Source organism: Phacochoerus africanus, chromosome 3 (assembly GCF_016906955.1).
Source record: "Phacochoerus africanus isolate WHEZ1 chromosome 3, ROS_Pafr_v1, whole genome shotgun sequence".
In the NCBI taxonomy this organism is placed as follows: domain Eukaryota; kingdom Metazoa; phylum Chordata; class Mammalia; order Artiodactyla; family Suidae; genus Phacochoerus; species Phacochoerus africanus.
This window is the reverse complement of record NC_062546.1, coordinates 113,658,450-113,674,256: the sequence shown is the minus strand read 5'-3', so window position 1 is coordinate 113,674,256 and position 15,807 is coordinate 113,658,450. Positions and strand designations below refer to the sequence as shown.

Below are 15,807 nucleotides of genomic sequence, written 5' to 3'. Positions count from 1 at the left end.
GTGAGTCCGTGGCAGCGCGTTAGGGGCGGCGGCCTGGCCAAGGGCTCAGACCCAGGTGCGTGTTGGAGGCACTGCAGGATGGAGGTGCCAGCAGCGGAGGAGGACGCGCTGCCCAAGGCGGGGAAGGGGGCTGGGAGGACCAGTCCCGGCGGGGTGAGGTGACCTCGACTCCAGGGGCACGACAGGCCCCCTTTTGTATCCACTGCGCCCGAAGGCAAAGAGAAATTACTTCGTTTGCATCCGAGGCTCCAGCCCTCCTTGCGGGGCTTGGAGGAGGGAGGGGGAGACGCGTCCTCAAGCTCCGAGGTCCCTGATCTGGGCTGCATGAGGCCAGGGGCCACGGGGAAAAAGGAACACGCAAGGTAGAGAAGGTAAATTCATGCTGGGAAAAAAGATAAAGTAGCGGAAGCCTGGGGAGCGTCCGCTCAAGAGGCCGTGTGTTTGCGGTCCAGCTGCGCAGGCTGCGGAGATAGCAACTATCTTGTCCACTCTCCTAGTGGGGAGGCTGGGTTTACTTTTGATGTCTGCAGTGTTAGTGTCTGCCGAGTGGTCAGAGTGTTGAAAGGATAGAAACACACAGGTCAGAGTCTTCCTTGAGGGAAGGAAGCTTTTGAGGTCACTTGTTACTTTTCATCTGGGACTTGGACGGTGGGAGTGGGTCAGTGCATGCGCTCAGGGGCCCCGAGCAAGCGTTTGTGATTTCAGAATTTGTAAGGTAGTTCCTATTTAAGCACTCTACAAGAACCAGTTCTTAAGTGGATAGTTTTATTTTCGGTATTGTAAGATTTGAGTAGTCATGTAAATATGTAATGACAGGGGCCTGGAGCCTAAAACCAGGTGTTAAGACTTTCAGTTAGAGTAAATTTTTTTGCCTCTGACAGTAGACTTAGATTTGAAATTGGGGTAAAGTGGGGTTTTTTTGTTGGTGGTGGTTTGTTTTTTTGCAATCAAGAGTTTGATCAGGTGTTTCTTGTGATTCTGGTTTTGTTTAATTAAAACCATGTAGTTTTCTGAGAGAACTGGGAAATCACTACAGAGTGGTTGGTCTAACAATAAGGAGCATTTTGTTTAAAACCTCTCCCCTAAAAAAAAAAAAAAATCCAGCTGTTACTTCTGTTATGTTATTTCTATTTCAAATTGTGTAGCCTCCTTAGATTTTTCTTTCAGAAGTGACTCCTTAAAATGACCAGTTGTGTGTCTTTGAACAACTGTTAATAGAAGGAAACATTTTTATGATAATTTTCCTTTGTCTTTTAGAGAACGAAATGTCATCAGTGGAATCACACCAGGAACAATTGTCCCAGTCAGATCCATCCCCATCACCAAACTCATGTAGTTCCTTTGAGCTAATAGACATGGATGCCAGCAGTTTGTATGAACCAGTTTCTCCTCATTGGTTTTACTGTAAGATAATAGATTCTAAGGAGACCTGGATTCCTTTCAACTCTGAGGATTCACAGCAACTGGAAGAGGCATATGACAATGGTACGTCAAAACAATGACTTGTAATAGGCAAGGATTTAGTGTTATCGCTCTAAACTATATATTCCCAGTCTTGTTTGTTTTTTGCTTTTTAGGGCTGCACCTGCAGCATATGGAGGTTCCCAGGCTATCAGTCAAATCAGAGCTACAGTTGCCTGTCTATGCCACAGTCGCAGCAATGCGGAAACTAGTCACATCTTCGACCTACACCACAGCTCATGGCAACGCTGGATCCCCAACCCACTGAGTGAGGCCCGGAATCAAACCCGCATCCTCAGATACTAGTTGGATTTGTTTCGGCTGTGCCACAATGGGAACTCCTATATGTTCCATTTTTAAAAATTTTTTATTAAAGTATAGATGATTTATAGTGTTGTGTCAGTATAAAAGTCCTTAGAGTGAGTGCTATTAAAGATAAATTTTCGATTTTTTTTCAAGTTATCTTAGCATTTTTATATAAAGGCTCTGCATTACTATCTGGCTAATTTACAGTATTCAAGCATTTGGTCTGTATATTGAAACTAGTGCCAATTTTAATTTCTGCATAGTTGTCCAATTATGTTTCTTATGTTGTAGCTTATGTTTCAGTTCTTGTTTATATAAAGAATGTGATGGGGGCCTGGTGTCACATTACAAAATAAAGAATTCTTTAATTTTTCACTTTTTTTTCTTCTATGAAACAAGAATGACGCAGATTACTGCTTTATCATCATGATCATGGTCATTAATTTACCTTTTGGTTCCTCAAGCAAAAAATTCAGAAAGCCACCTTATTTACATTCCTTTTTTCTTTTTACCACCACACCTGCAGTATATGGACGTTTCTAGGTTACCAGTGGAATCAGAGCTGCAAGCCGCCAGCCTACGCCATAGCCACAGCGATACAGGATCCAAGCTGTATGTGCAGCCTATGCCAGAGCTTGTGGCAATGTGGGATCCTTAATCCTCTGAACAAGGCCAGGAATGGAACCCAAATCCTCATGGACTCTTGTCAGGCTCTTAACCCACTGAGTCACAGTGGAAACTCCCTTTATTTACATTTTTTTTAAAGGGACACAGCTAACTCTCCTCATAAAAAGAACGAAACTGTGTTTGGGCATTTTTTTTTTCCATGTTTCATTAAACCGAAGAATGATTTTCATAATTTATAAAGTAGTTGAGCTAAGAAGAAATCGATCATTCATGTGTTTCATAGCATTATTTAGAGGATAACTTGGGAATGTATTTTGGTAAGTTTATTTTGCTAGGCTCTCTACTTCTTTACCCCTTTCTAATCCTTGATAGGAAAAGATTGTAATGGGAGAGTTGTCCCCACTGACGGGGGCAGATATGATGTTCATTTGGGGGAGAGGATGCGGTACGCTGTGTACTGGGACGAGCCAGCATCAGAAGTGAGACGATGTACCTGGTTTTACAAGGGAGACAAAGACAATAAGTATGTCCCATACTCGGAGAGCTTCAGCCAAGTATTGGAGGTATTCCTTTGGCCTTTTCTTATTTATTTTCTTCATTTTTTTCTTCTGTAATAATCTTTTCTTCCTCTGGTGACTTATTTTGTGAATTTACAGAGAGTTTGTTTTGGTTCTATCTGCATAATAGTTTACAGCATTTCTTTTCACAAGTTAGTTTCAGGATAAAGTAGTTTTCAGATTTTGAAATGCAATTAAAACCATTATGTCTAAAATTGTTTCGCCTAATTATAATCATTGTTAATATTTAAACTATGACCACAGGATTGGTCTCTTTTTCCTTCTGTTTTTTCTCGCTCTGAAAATATTCTGAAATTTGCTCTTTTTTGGCCACCCAGTGGCATATGGAATTCCCAGGCCAGGGATCAGATTCCAACTGCAGTTGTGGCCTACACCGCAGTTGTGGCAGTGCCAGCTCCTTAACTTACTGTGCCAGCCAGGAGTTGACCCTGCATCCCAGCACTTCAGAGACACTGCTGATTCCATTGTGCCATAGTGGGAACTCCTATTTATTTATTTATTTATTTTTGTCTTTTCACCATTTCTTGGGCCACTCCCACGGCATATGGAGGTTCCCAGGCTAGGGGTCGAATCGGAGCTGTAGCCACCAGCCTATGCCAGAGCCACAGCAACGCAGGATCCAAGCCGAGTCTGCGACCTACACCACAGCTCACGGCAATGCCAGATCCTTAACCCACTGAGCAAGGCCAGGGATTGAATCCGCAACCTCATGGTTCCTAGTCGGATTTGTTAACCACTGCGCCACGATGGGAACTCCTATTTATTTATTTTTTAATGACCACATCTGCGGCATTTGGAGGTCAGTGGGCCAGAGATTGAATGTGAGCTGCAGCTGCTGCAGCGTTAGATCCTTTAACCCACTGTGTTCATCGGGCTGAGAATGGAACCCTCACCTCCACAGCAACTCCAGCTGCTGCAGTCAGGTTCTTAACCCGCTGTGCCACAGCAGGAACTCCTGAGATTTGCTTTAAATTGGAGTGGGAGGAGTTCCCTTTGTGGCTCAGTGGTTAACGAATCTGATTAGGAACTATGAGGTTGTGGGTTCAGTCCCTGGCCTTGCTCAGTGGGTTAAGGATCCAGCGTTGCCGTGAACTATGGTGTAGGCCACAGACTGGGCTTGGATCTGGCGTTGCTGTGGCGTAGGGTGGTGGCTACAGCTCCAATTTGACCCCTAGCCTGGGAACCTCCATATGCTGAGGGTGCGGCCCTAAAAAGACAAAATATATAAATAAATAAATAAAAATGAATTGGAGTGGGACATCAATATTGTTGGAAGAAATATATCAAAATGTGAACAATGATTATCTCTAATCTAAATGATGTAATTGGGAGTGATTTTTTTTCATTTGTCTCATACTATAAAATTTTAAAATAATTTTTTTTGTTTGTTGGTTTTTTTTTTTTGCCTTTTCTAGGGCCACTCCCAAGGCATGTGGAGGTTCCCAGGCTAGGGGTCTCATCAGACCTGCAGCCGCTGGCCTACGCCAGAGCCGCAGCAACATGGAATCCGAGCTGCGTCTGCAACCTACACCACAGCTCACGGCAACGCTGGATCTTTAACCCACTGAGCAAGGCCAGGGATTGAACCTGCAACCTCGTTATTCCTAATCAGATTTGTTAACCACTGCGCCATGATGGGAACTCCAAAAAAATTTTAAAGTAAACATGATAAATCAAGAAAGAACTATGTGTGTATATATTCCTAATTTTATGAAACATATTCATGCATTAATATTATTGAAAGAAATATATATCAAAATGTGTGTACAGTGGCATTCCCATTGCAGCTCAATGGTAATGAACCTGAATAGTATCCATGAGGACGTGGGTTCGATCCCTGGCATCACTCAGTGGGTTAAGGATCTGGCATTGCTGTGAGCTGTGGTATAGGTCGCAGATGGGGCTTGGATCCTGCATTGCCATGGCTATGACTGTGGCTGGCAGCTGCAGCTCTGATTCAACCACTAGCCTAGGAACTACCATATGCCACAGGTGCAGCCCTTAAGAACAAAATGTATGCAGTGATTATCTCCAGTCTGGATAATAGGAGTGATTAATTTTTCTTCATTCTATACTAGTATTAGTGTCTTTTTATTTTCTGTTGTCATTTTAAAATAATTAAGTTTGGTAAATTGCAGTAAGCTCTTCTTTTTGTAATTGTTTATCTAGCAGTACTCTTGTGAAAAAAGTTCAGTTTTAATAGAAAAGCTATTAGAGAAATCTAATCAGATGTGTTTTCTTTTAAGGAAACTTACATGCTTGCTGTAACTCTGGATGAATGGAAAAAGAAACTGGAATCTCCCAACAGAGAAATTATTATATTACACAATCCAAAGGTAAAGCAAATGAAAGACCTTCTTTAATGATGGGATTAAAGGTTAATTGCTTACTAAGGAGAACTTATATTGGTTCCTCTTTTTTTTTTTTTTTTTGTCTTTTTGCCTTTTCTAGGGCTGCTTCCACGGCATATGGAGATTCCCAGGCTAGGGGTCTAATCGGAGCTGCAGCCGCCAGCCTATGCCAGAGCCACAGCAACAAGGGATCCGAGCCTCGTCTGCAACCTACACCACAACTCACGGCAACGCCAGATCCTTAACCCACTGAGCAAGGCCAGGGATCGAACCTGAAACCTCATGGTTCCTAGTCGGATTCGTTAACTACTGCGCCACGATGGGAACTCCCTATTGGTTTCTTTTTTTCTGGTCATTCTGTGTAGGATAAGTGTTGGAAATTTTTATATTGCATTCACAGTTATGAAACCTAAAATTTGTAGCCACTATACTACTGTTGTTTACTTGTTCAACTTTCACAAAAATTTTTCTTAGGGAAAGTTATGTCACCGTAGATTAAGAAAATCACTGACCCATTCATTATGTGGGCATATCTTACATGTGTAGGGTATTGTTGAAAGATCTGTTAGCCTGATGTCTTTTTCTTTTTTTTTAGCTTTAGTGAGGTATAACTGACAAAAATAATAGTGTGATATTTAAAGTATACAACATTAGCCTGTTGTATTTTCAGGATTCTCATTTTAAGCTGTAAGAGTTGCTTATCAAAACTCCAGTCGAAGAGTTCCCGTCGTGGCTCAGTGGTTAACGAATCCGACTAGGAACCATGAGGTTTCAGGTTCGATCCCTGGCCTTGCTCAGTGGGTTAAGGATCTGGCGTTGCCGTGAGTTGTGGTGTAGGTTGCAGACGAGGCTCGGATCCCTTGTTGCTGTGGCTCTGGCATAGGCTGGCGGCTGCAGCTCCGATTAGACCCCTAGCCTGGGAACCTCCATATGCCGCTGCCGCGGGAGTGGCCCAAGAAATGGCAAAAAGACAAAAAAAAAAAACAACAAAAACTTCAGTTGAATATGACTCTATGTTATGTTTAGAAAGACCTGCTCCCTACCCCTCAGAATTGCATAGAGATGTTTTTAATGTAGACTATCTGTATTGTACTGATCCTTTTTTTTTTTTTAAGCTTATGGTGCATTACCAGCCAGTTGCAGGGTCTGATGAATGGGGTTCAACACCCACTGAGCAGGGTCGACCACGAACAGTGAAGAGGGGGGTTGAGAACATCTCTGTTGACATTCATGGTGGTAATGTTAATCATTCTTCTTTTTTCTTCTGGTATACTTATCTGTTTATCTCTCGTGGCCTTTATCTATGGCTTTTGATTACCTCAAGGCTTAAAAATTTTCTTTAATCAAATGGGCTTCCAAGTGAACATGAGCATTACTTCATCTACTAAGAATCTGAATTAGGTAAAAAATGTTAAAGTTGCCAAGTATATGATCGAATGGATAAAATTTGGCAGTACTAATCAGGAAGTCACTAAGTACAAATGAACTGATTGAGTCCTAATTCTGAGAAGTATAATTCCCCTTGCTTGATTATTCATTTATTCCTGGTAACTCCTGCCTTTGAGGGTTTTCAATTAGGGAAAACTGTTTTTCAGTAGGACCTTCATGGTATCCATTGCTGTCTAGCTTGGGTCATTTATGGTTGGTTTTATAATGTATTTAACTAGATTATAAAATTCCTTTCATCTTGCAGAGGAGATGGCTTGTCTCTTGGATAAAGTCTCAGACTTACTGTAATTTAAGAAGATGAGTTTAGGGGTTCTCTTGTGGCACAGTGGGTTAAGAATTCAGCCTTGTCACTGTAGTGGCTTGGGTCGCTGCTGTGGTGAGGGTTCAATCCTTGGGCCAGGGAACTTCTGCATGCTGCGGGCATAGCCCCGCTACCTCCCAAAAAGATGAGTTTAATGACAGTTCAAGGTTGCCACAAAGCTTCTATTTGTAAACAACAATAAAACTCAACATTTGTGAAGTGCAATAGAGTGAAGTACGATAGGAAAAAAATAAAAAGATGAGTTTAAGATTTCAGGCCTCAAAATACGTACCAGACATTGTTGGTACAATTGATAAAAATGGGATATTAGATAAAAATATTCTGTCAGTGTTAAACTGCCTAAATTCAGTAACTGCCCTGTGGTTATATAAGAGAATATTCTTAGGAAATACATATTAAAATACTAAAGGGTTGAAGAGGTATGATGTGTGCAGGCTCCTGAATAATTGAGAAAAAGAAATGGGTGTGAATACACATACACATAGAGTAATAAAGCAAGTATTAAAGTGTTGAATCTGTGTAAACAGGACATGAAAGTTTTACTCTTCTTTCATGTGGTTTGTAAGAGTCCAACTATTTCAAAATAAAATGTTTTAAAACCCCCCAAAATTTTTTTACCAACTTATTTCAAGATAAATTAGAAACCAAGTTAAAAAATCACTGTTATTACTAATTAGTCACTGTATATTTAGTAGTTATAAATGTAGGACTATTTATGTCCTTTAAAATATCTGCTCTTGTTTATTTATTTATTTATTTATTTATGGCCTCACCTGCAGCATATGGAAGTTTCCATGCTAGGGGTCAAATCAGAGCTGCAGCTGCCAGCCTGCACCACAGTCACAGACACAGCGGATCTGAGCTGTGTCTTCGACCTACACAACAGCTCATGGCAACGCTAGATCCTTAACCCACTGAACAAGGCCAGGGGTTGAACCCGCGTCCTCATGGATACTAGTCGGGTTCTTAACCCAATGAGCCATAACGGGAACTCCTCTGCTCTTTTTTCACTTGCCCATTTCAAATTACCTATTTGTTGTGAATGTCAATCTTAGAATACATGATGAGTTATACAGAATGATTTTTCTTTGTAATTTCATTTGTAGGGGAACCTTTACAAATAGATCACTTGGTTTTTGTAGTCCATGGGATCGGACCAGCTTGTGATCTCCGCTTTCGAAGCATTGTACAGTGTGGTAGGTGTGCAGAGCAAAAGAGATTAAATCATTTAAGGGGACTGTTATTGCTCCTGTGAGTTGAGATCAGGTGTTGTCTTTTATCTGTTGTCTTAGCTGCATAATAAGATTTGGAGAGCTAAAGGCCAGCAGCATGGTGGTAAAGCTTCCCAGCTTAGATTTAAAAGTACCAGTAAACTCCTTAGTCTAATAGGTTTATTCTCTTAACTAACAGTTCTTGAGTGAGCAAGCTCTCAAGCCTAATAAAATGGTTTCAGGATGTGATTCCTGTTTCTGAGCATTCCTGATATAAAGGGAATCTATTTATAAATATATAACCATAAAGGTAATATAGTTTAATGAATAACAGAAGCTCGGTCCTTTTTGTAATTCAACTTTCATAAACCTCTTGACATTCTAATTGGAATGTTTAGGTGGTTAGTGTAACTTGATTTCAAAAGGTAAGTTCTTCTAAAACTTGGTAGTATTCATCGTCTAATTGCTCCAGTTCTGGAATCTGATCCTAATGGCTAAGGCTTCTAAGCGTAAACCTTCTAGAAGGTTAAGCTCTACGTGATATGAATTCCAGACAGCAGTTTTTAATCCAAAATATTGGGTAATGGTTGTTTATGAGAACCAGAAAGTTAGGATAGGAATCTGACTGCAAGGCCAATTGACATAGTCATGTGATTAAAAAAAAATTTGAAACTGTTCCCATGACAGTAAAATTTTTGAAGTTAGCAGGGTTTTCTTTGATCAAATATTTTTATAGTAAAAGCAAATTCTATATTAAAGAAATGTCTTTTTCTACATACAAGGTTAATTTTTTCTGATACCACTTTTTTTTTGGTTTTTCTACATGGAAGTTCCCAGGCTAGGGGGTCTAATCGGAGGTGTAGTCACCGGCCTGTGCCAGACTCGGGATCCAAGCCGAGTCTGTAACCTACACCGCAGCTCACGGCAACGCCAGATCCTTAACTGACTGAACGAGGCCAGGATCAAACCCGCAACCTCATGGTTCCTAGTCGGATTTGTTGACCACTGAGCCTCGACGGGAACTCCTGATACCACTGTTTTTGACTCAGGTCAATAGGTGCTCTAAGCAAATGATGATAGGCTTAGTGTAACTATATGATCATTGCATCCTAATCCTGAGAATCCACTGCTTCACTGTTTAATTTTCTTTTCCAGTTAATGATTTTCGCAGTGTTTCTTTGAACCTGCTTCAGACACATTTCAAGAAAGCCCATGAAAATCATCAGATTGGGAGGGTAGAGTTTCTCCCAGTCAACTGGCACAGTCCTTTACATTCCACTGGTGTGGATGTGTGAGTAATCCTTGACACCTTCGAGTTGTTAAGTGTGGTTGTAATATGTTTTCTGATCATTGATATGCCTAGGAACGTATCAGTGCTATAGCTGATTGTATATTTAAAATTTTGGGAGTTCCTGTTGTGTTTCAGCAGATTATGAACCCAACTAGTATCCATGAGGACATGGTTCAATCCATGGCCTCATTTAGTGGATTAAGGATCCAGCATTGCCATGAGCTGTGGTGTAGGTCACAGTCGTGGCTCAGATCCCGTGTTGCTGTGGCTGTGGCTACAGCCCCAATTTGACCCCTAGCCTGGGAACTTCCATATGCCACAGGTGTGGCCCTGAAAAGCAAAAATAAAATTTCTTTCACCAGAAACATTTTGCACCTCTGTGTCTTTTTCTTAGAGATACATTATAAGTGCTGACCGATTGCTTGGTTTAACTAGCTCGGGTTAGGAGTAGAGAGCTGTGTGTATCTTCTTCCAGTATATTCTACTGGCTTGTTAGTGTTTCCTATTACAGCTTTATTATTATTATAATTATTTTGTCTTTTTGCCTTTCCTAAGGCCGCTCCCATGGCATATGGAGGTTCCCAGGGTAGGGGTCTAATGGGAGCCATAGCCATAGGCCTACGCCAGAGCCACAGCAACGTGGGATCCAAGCCCGGTCTTTGACCTACACCACAGCTCACGGCAATGCCAGATTGTTAACCCACTGAGCAATGCTGGGGATGGAACCCGCAACCTCATGGTTCCTAGTCAGATTCGTTAACCACTGTGCCACGATGGGAGCTCCACAGCTTTATTATTTCTTTAGCATTAAAGGCAAATATTGCTTTCTCTCCATGGTGTATAAGTATTTCCATCTTCAGATGTCAGAAGCCAACCTACCACAAGATGCACAAAGAATTTTGTTCCTTTTATGATCATAATTTCGATAACATTTGCCCAAATTTGGGCAAAAAGGGAAATCCCCAAACATTAAATTTTTAGGATTTATAACATGAGGTATAATTGGTATAATGACTTATGAGTGATGGCTATTTTTTTTAATTAAAAAAAATTTTTTTTGGCCGGGCCCATAGCATGTAAAAATTCCCAGGCCAGGGACTGAAACTATGCCACAGCAGCAACCCAAGCCACTGCAGTGATGCCAGGGTTAAATTCTTAACCCACTGGGCCACCAGTGAACTCCAAGTGATGGCTTTCTTGAGTTACAAGTTCAATAGCTTTGATGGTAAATTTTACAGAAAGTCAGAGAAGGTTATCCTTGTACTAAGGATATTCAGCTATGGTATCTCCAGAAAGAAGTGTGTTCATAAGCTAGTTCTAGGATAGAACTAGGAGATGCTTCTCAGGTAGAGAAAGCATCAATGCTGGTCTTGGAAATGGCTTTTCTGATTCTGTGTGTCTCAGTTTGGTGTGTGTGTGTGTGTGTGTGTGTGTGTGTGGAAATGGCTTTTCTGATTCTGTGTGTCTCAGTTTGGTGTGTGTGTGTGTGTGTGTGTGTGTGTGTGTGTGTGTGTGTGTGTTTTAGGGCTGCACCTGCAGCATATGGAAGTTCCCAGGCTAGGGGTCCAATCACAGCTGCATCTGCCAGCCTACACCATAGCCATTGCAACGCCAGATCTGAGTCATGTCTGTGACCTACAGCAGTTCATAGCAATGCTGGATCCTTAACCACTGAGCAAGGCCAGGGATCGAACCTGCATCCTCATGGATACTAGTTGGGTTGGTTTCTGCTAAGCCACAACCGAAACTCCCTCTTAGTTCTTAATGCTCTGATTTGAACGTAGTCCATGTGCCAAGTGCTCCACTGTGGTGTTGCCTTTACTAGGTGTGGAGTTCACATTCTTTCATATTTGAGGTGATGCTGAGAGGTCACAAGGGACACATAGCCCTCTCTAAACTACAGGTGCTGTTGAAGCTTTCTGGGAATTTTGAGAAAGCTTTAGCCAGAAGCTGATCTAGATTATTGTCTGCATTGTTTTCCTTTATGAGATAGGAGTTCTGCTTGCTTTTGGCATCTGGCATCCTTGCCTTCTTTCAGCTTGTAGAAATTCTGCATTGAAATAGGGAGCTGAGCTATTAAACATCTGACTTGTGGTCACAAAACCTTAATGCTGAGAATGCCGGGAAAAACATTTTCTATCTTTTAAAAAACCTTTCATTATAGAGAATTTTGTACACAAGAGCATATATAATGAATCTTCATGTTCTGATTATGATTACACAGCCCCAAGAAGCCTCAATACAGGGCCACTTCTGTCCCATCCACATCTTCGTACCTCTTTATGCTGACCATCCGTCCACTGTATTATTTTTTAACAAAATCTTAGGCATTATATCATTTTGTGAGTTCAATGTTTCAGTTTGTATTGTGTATCTTTTTTTTAAACTCGTGATTATAATATACTTGATTTATTTATTTCATTTGGAGTACAGTGTTGGTTTCAGGTGGTCAGCCAAGTTAAATCAGTTATATATATATATTCTTTCTCAGATTCTTTTCCCATATAGGTTATTACAGAATGTTGAGTTCCCTCTGGTATACAGTAGGTCCTTATTAGTTATCTGTTTTATATTTAATAGTGTGTATAGGTTAACTTCAAACCCCTAATTTATCCCTCTTCTCGTCCCCTTTGGTAACTATAAGTTTGTTTTCTATGTCTGTGACAGTTTGTTTTATAAATAAGTTCATTTGTACCACATTTTAGATTCCACATATAAATGATATCATATGACATTTATCTTTCTCAGACTTCGCTTAGTATGATAATTTCTGGGTCCATCCATTTGCTGCAAATGGCATTATTTTGTTCTTTTTTATGGTTGAGTAATATTCCATTGTATATTTGTACCATACTTTATCCATTCCTCTGTTGGACATTTAGGTTGCTTCCATGTCTTGGCTATTGTGAATAGTGTTACAGTGAACAATTGGCATGCATGTATCTTTTCAAATTAGGGTTTTCTCCAGATGCCTGTGAGTGGGGTTGCTAGGTCATATAGTAGTTCTATATTCAGTTTGTATGTCTTAAGAATTAAAAAAATAGACCCATAATACCATTATCACACCTAATAAATTCTAATATCAACAAATACACACCAGTGTACAAATTTCAAGTTGTCTAATGTCATGATTTTATATATACACATACACAAAAGCACACACACTTATTTTAAATTGGGATCCAGGAGTTTCTGTTGTGGCTCAGTGGGTTATGAACCTGAATATCCATGAGGATATGAGTTTGATCCCTAGCTTCACTCAGTGGATTAAGGATCTAGCATTCCAAGAGCTGTGGTGTAGGTCGCAGACGTGGCTTGGATCCTGTGTGGCTGTGGCTGTGACTGGCAGCTGCAGCTCCTATCGACCCCTAGCCTGGGAACTTCCATATGCCGCAGGTGTGGCCCTAAAAAGCAGAGAAACAAAACAAAAACTGAGATCCAAATAAGGTCCATAAATTGCAATTAGATAATGTCTTTTAAATCTCTTTTAATGTCTTTTTAAGATAACTTTTCCATCTCTTATTTTCTTGCAATTTATGTCTTGGAGAAGCTGTGTTTTTTGTCTTGTAGAGTTTCTCACACTCTGAATTTTGCTGATCATGTCCTTTGGCTTTGTTAAAAGTATATCTCTCCTGTATTTCCTTTTTTTTTTTCTTTTTTGGGCCCAATTAGTGGCATATGAGAGTTTCTGGCTTAGGGGTTGAATTGGAGCTGCAGCTGCCAGCCTACACCACAGCCACAGCAAGGTGGGATCTGAGCCACATTTGCAATCTATGTCACAGGTTGCAGCAAGGCCAGATTCTTAACCCACTGATCGAGGCCAGGGATTGAACCCACATCCTCATGGATTCTAGTCAGATTCTTAACCTGCTGAGCCATAACAGGAACTCCCTGTATTTCCTATAAATTGATAGTTACCTTGTGTATATTTAAATATCTAAGTCTAAGCTGGATAGTAATTTAGAGGAGGTTATGGCATGTATTAATTTTTCTAATTAAAATATCTTTCCTTTTTTTTTTTTCAGAGATCTGCAGCGAATAACCCTGCCCAGCATTAACCGCCTAAGGCACTTCACCAACAACACGATTCTGGATGTCTTCTTCTACAATAGCCCCACCTACTGTCAGACTATTGTGGACACAGTTGCTTCTGAAATGAACAGAATATATAAGCTTTTTCTGCAGAGGAACCCCGATTTCAAAGGAGGTGTTTCCATTGCTGGTCATAGTTTAGGTAACGGATTCTCTATGACCAGGGAAGGCTCTCATATTTTAAGGACACCCGTTTCTGAAGTGCAGTATTTTATCAGTATCAGATTCAGCAGTCTAGAAGTGGTTTATGATGAATTTGGAAGGAGTTGCAAGGGGGGTGGCGGATTGGAAAGAAAGACTCTACTTCATAGGTTTTGCTACATGGGTAATTGGCTTATTAATTTCTGTATAAAAGACAGCTATTTAGTCTTTGTTAATGCTTTGAAATTGTCCCTTCTATTTTGCTTGTAGGTTCGCTTATATTGTTTGATATCCTAACAAATCAGAAGGATTCTCTGGGGGATATTGACAGTAAAAAGGTAATTTAGATGTTCAGATAGGTTCTCTTGTACTATTTCTTAATAAGGATTTTTAGATTTCATTTTATTTTTTGGCCAGGGATCAAACTTAAGCCACTGCAGTGACAAACACCGAGTCCTTAACTACTAGGCCAACAGGGAACTCCTAGGATTTTAGATTTCAGACTTTGTTTTTTGCTTAGTCTCATACTGTAACGTTACATTTATATTTATTTTAATTTTAAGACTTGTAATTATCTCTATGATTCTTGGATAATTGAAGCAAGATAACATGTTTCTACAAGTATTTGCCACATTCTAAAATGATTATAGGTACCTTATTTTTCATTATAAACACTACTGGTCTGCTATTAGAATTATAGAATCATTGAGTTGAAATGGAATTTGCATTTGAGGAAATGGAAAATGAATTGGATGCAAACTGATATAATTTATAGAAATTCTGTTTGAAAGCAGTCCTTAAACAATAATAAGAGCTCAGGAAATGTGTTGTTAATGACGATGAAGAATATTTTTGTAATTCTTTACTCATTTATTTAAAAATATATTGGGTTTCAACTAATGTTGCAAAAACTTAAATGTTAATCACATTTATATTTCATATAAATTACAGTTCAAAGTTAAGATACATCTCTGTGTGGATATATCTTACATAGTACATTTCTTTATTGCAAAGTAGTATGAATAAAGGAAAATTAAATGAATTTAGAGGATATGAGCTTTACAATTTAAATTTTAGGATTCGCCACCTGTTTTCATGGATCAAGGAGATACACCAACACTGGAGGAAGACCTGAAGAAACTTCAACTCTCTGAATTCTTTAGTATCTTTGAGAAGGAGAAAGTAGATAAAGAAGCTCTGGTAAAAATAATCTTTCAAAATTTTGTCCTATACCATTTTCAGGATTTTTGTTGCTTATCTTTATCATGCTGCTTGCTAAGAGCCTGCCCTTTAGAAGCATTTTAGTCATAAATACTTTGTTATCATTAGGAATGTTCTTTAGCGCTATTGGTGTATTTTTTTTTTTAATCATATTAAGTGATCTTTGCTTTGTGGGAGTTCAGAGTTCAGAGGACCCATGCTGATATAGCAGGAGAGCAGAGACTAAAATCCAGCACAGCTTCAAAAACATGAGAGCAGGAATGAATGACCACTGACTTTTCTAACTCTTAATTGTCTGTTACACTTTTTGGAGCTCTACTGTGGATATTTGCTTATTGATTCGTTTTTGGTTTTTGCCACTCCTGTTGTGCTCTTTTTTCAGGTTTGTGATACATTTGTTCATTTGACAGGAATTTAGTAAGTGCCTGCTACGATCAGGCAGACTTCAAGTACTTCAGGTAGAGACATCACCTCATGTATTAGTGGAAAAGACACATCAAATAACCAAACACATGATGAATTACGACAGTGATAAGTTCTAAGGAAGGAATGTGCACAGTGGTTTAAGAGCGCCCCCTAGGATGAGCTAACCTAGTTGGGGCGGGTGAGGGAAGACTTCCTCATGGCGAGGGACAGGGAGCAGCCCTTAAGTGGAGATCCTGGTTGTTGGTCTGTTTCATGCTCTGTGTTTGCTGTGCGTTCTCACTGCTTGTGTCCATGAGCAGACACATAGTCTTTCTCAGGAATGTGACATCTA

At 40.0% G+C, this 15,807-nt stretch overlaps 1 protein-coding gene across 5 annotated transcripts in view; it reads left to right on the top strand.

Annotated features, from left to right (window-relative positions):
- Window positions 1-15,807, top strand: part of DDHD2 (DDHD domain containing 2) — a 36,690-nt gene that overhangs the window by 253 nt on the left and 20,630 nt on the right. For 2 of the 5 annotated variants that reach the window (XM_047772465.1, XM_047772467.1), the window contains exons 2-10: window positions 1,258-1,485; window positions 2,767-2,957; window positions 5,219-5,308; window positions 6,439-6,559; window positions 8,201-8,290; window positions 9,461-9,596; window positions 13,622-13,830; window positions 14,100-14,167; window positions 14,907-15,029. In XM_047772465.1, coding sequence (XP_047628421.1) covers window positions 1,266-1,485; window positions 2,767-2,957; window positions 5,219-5,308; window positions 6,439-6,559; window positions 8,201-8,290; window positions 9,461-9,596; window positions 13,622-13,830; window positions 14,100-14,167; window positions 14,907-15,029 — 1,248 coding nt within the window. In that variant the 5' untranslated portion in view covers window positions 1,258-1,265. Of the gene's footprint in view, window positions 1-9; window positions 56-174; window positions 372-1,257; window positions 1,486-2,766; window positions 2,958-5,218; window positions 5,309-6,438; window positions 6,560-8,200; window positions 8,291-9,460; window positions 9,597-13,621; window positions 13,831-14,099; window positions 14,168-14,906; window positions 15,030-15,807 lie in introns of those variants that run through there. The other 3 variants (XM_047772462.1, XM_047772464.1, XM_047772466.1) reach the window with 3 other exon arrangements.